The sequence below is a fragment of the Mercurialis annua genome, linkage group LG7, assembly GCF_937616625.2.
Source record: "Mercurialis annua linkage group LG7, ddMerAnnu1.2, whole genome shotgun sequence".
Taxonomy (NCBI): domain Eukaryota; kingdom Viridiplantae; phylum Streptophyta; class Magnoliopsida; order Malpighiales; family Euphorbiaceae; genus Mercurialis; species Mercurialis annua.
The window spans coordinates 21,732,667-21,735,080 of NC_065576.1; the positions used below are offsets into that span (position 1 = coordinate 21,732,667).

The 2,414-nt window shown below is 33.0% G+C and overlaps 1 protein-coding gene across 1 annotated transcript; it reads left to right on the forward strand.

Moving 5' to 3' along the window:
• Positions 1-662: 662 nt before the first annotated feature.
• Positions 663-1,343, forward strand: LOC130014828 (uncharacterized). Its single transcript, XM_056103773.1, has one exon. The coding sequence runs from the start codon at positions 663-665 to the stop codon at positions 1,341-1,343; it is 681 nt and encodes a 226-aa protein (XP_055959748.1).
• Positions 1,344-2,414: the final 1,071 nt, after the last annotated feature.

A 2,414-nucleotide genomic window follows, 5' to 3' on the forward strand; every position in this document is an offset into this window, starting at 1 on the left:
GGCATAAGAGTAAAGTCTTATAGTGATTGAATTCAAAATGTGCTTCTTTTTGTCCTCATGAATCTCCTTCCATGATCTCACATTTAATGGACAAATTTGACGATCACGAACAATTTTTCCTAAATGCCTTGTAAAGCATTTATGATTATCTCCAACAGCACGATTGTTGTAAAATTCCACTGTTAACTTTTCCCCCCTCTTTAAGCATGCAACTTCTTTTATTTTATTTGTTCCTTGTCCTCTTTTCTTTATAACTATACAGCTAGAATCTTTAGATAACCATAATAAGAAAACAAAAACTACGTGCCTAATCAATGATATGAAAGGTAATATGAAATTCATTACATTCTCAATGAGTAATTAAAACAAATCTAATATGTTTCCCTTGTTGAGTTACCTTGCACTGGTTCAGATTGTTGAGGCAAACGAGTCTCACATGGTGGGACAATTGAACTATTTTGGGCAGCTGCAAAACTGTTAATGAATAATCTGTTTTGGTAAGTCAACTTAGATAAAAGGACTAAAAAATTAAATGGTCTATTAGTTAATTGTCAGCAGATGCTTAACAAAGGTACCTGACATTCAAAATTCATAAAGAAAAACCATGAAATTCAAAACTATTAAAAGAAACCATAGAGATTCAAAAGTCATAAATGATAACCATGACATTCAAAAGTCATCAGCTCCAGAACTTGCTGTCGAATCCTGCAGATTTAGGAAAAGCAAAAGACGAATTTTTTTGGCAAAAAACAGACGGTTTTACAGTAGCTTCTTTGTCCGAGATGCTGCCTATAAGTTCTGTGAATATTCAGGGGAGATTATCGTTCCTAACGCAGCATATTTGGAAGGAAATACTGCCTCCACGCATCCAATTTTTCATATGGTTACTGGCTCGGGATCGAATATCATCGAATGTCACTTTGATTTCTAGAGGTATTCTAACTTCAGAAAATTCTAAATGTGATCTTTGTGAGGATGATGAATCTTCTATGCATATTGTTTTGCATTGTAAATATGCTTGGTTTTTTTGGAGTTCATTGCTTCAGAAGAGCAATCTCAGCTGGGTTTCTCCTTCTTCGTTGGATCAATTCTTCTGGAATTGGAATTCTTTATCGTCGGGAAGACACAAAAAGCTTTGGAAGCTCATATGGTTCTTTGGCATCTGGCATCTCTGGAAAGCCAGAAATAATAGAGTCTTCAACGATTCTATCGATGACATTCATAGTTTACAGTTTCAGAGTATTGGTCGAACTGTCGAATTTTATAGGGCTAGGAATCATAGCTTTGAATATTCAGGAGCAGACGTGTTTCGTTCATTAGACTACTTTTGTAATTATGTTTAGCTGATTTTATCAGTCTTCTGCCTCTCACATTTTGTGGGTGTGCTAATCTACTTACCAATTATCCAAAAAAAAAGTCATTAGGTGAAACCATCAGAATATACAAAGTGTGCAAGTACAAAAAAAAAACCACCACTTGTAGGAAGCAATATATATATATACCTTCGGTAGTTTGAATTATGGAGCCCATGTTTCTAGTTGCATTTGACAACTCCAAATCACCACTCCTTAAATTAATATTAGACTGAATAGGCTCTACTACATACTCTAAACACGATAAAACAAAATAGCTAAGTTAAATCGTATTTTAAAGTAAATAGAAGAAAAAAAAACTTGTACGAAGCACTATATTTTCGTACCTTCTGCAGTTCCAATTCTGCTGCCATTATATCGAGTTGCATTTGCCACCTTTAATTTACCACTTCTTAAGTTAACATTAGGCTGAATAGACTCGACTATATTCTCTAAACATGGTAAAAAGAAAAGAAGCATTAAACAATCTAGCTTTCAATGACCTAAAGCTGAAAAATAATGTAATAAAAGACATTTTTACAGCCATAAAAAGATAACAAACTGTACAGTCAAAGACGAGTGAAGATACCATTTCTCTTAGCACCATTGCAATGATTATCAGCAAATTCTGCAGTTGAACTACTAGCACCTCTTTTCAATGATTTAAATGCACCGGTTCCACCTTCGGAAAATATTTTTCCAAGTCCTTTTCCACTCCCCCTACTCAATATTCCTGGTCTTATCATATTAGACTTTTGAAGCTTTGTATTTGATTCAAATCTGTTTTTCATTTTGTCTTGTTGCATTTTAGCTTAAGCTGAAAAATAAAAGAAAGATAATCTGAACATAATTAAATTATAAATATAATAATTGAAAGAATGTATTCCAAAAGACACCACTCAAAAGTCAAAGTTATTGATTATTATTGATATAAGAATGTGAATGAATATAAATACAAATGATTTAAACACCAAAAAACAGTCTTTACTAATTTATCTTTATAAGAAATTGAGCACTCTGTCTTAAACAATCTATAGAAGATACCTACCTTGTCTTTCTTCT

What these genes read in the sequence shown, in the direction of transcription:
- LOC130014828 (XM_056103773.1), top strand. Translation starts at nt 663, where the DNA reads ATGACATTCAAAAGTCATCAGCTCCAGAACTTGCTGTCGAATCCTGCA.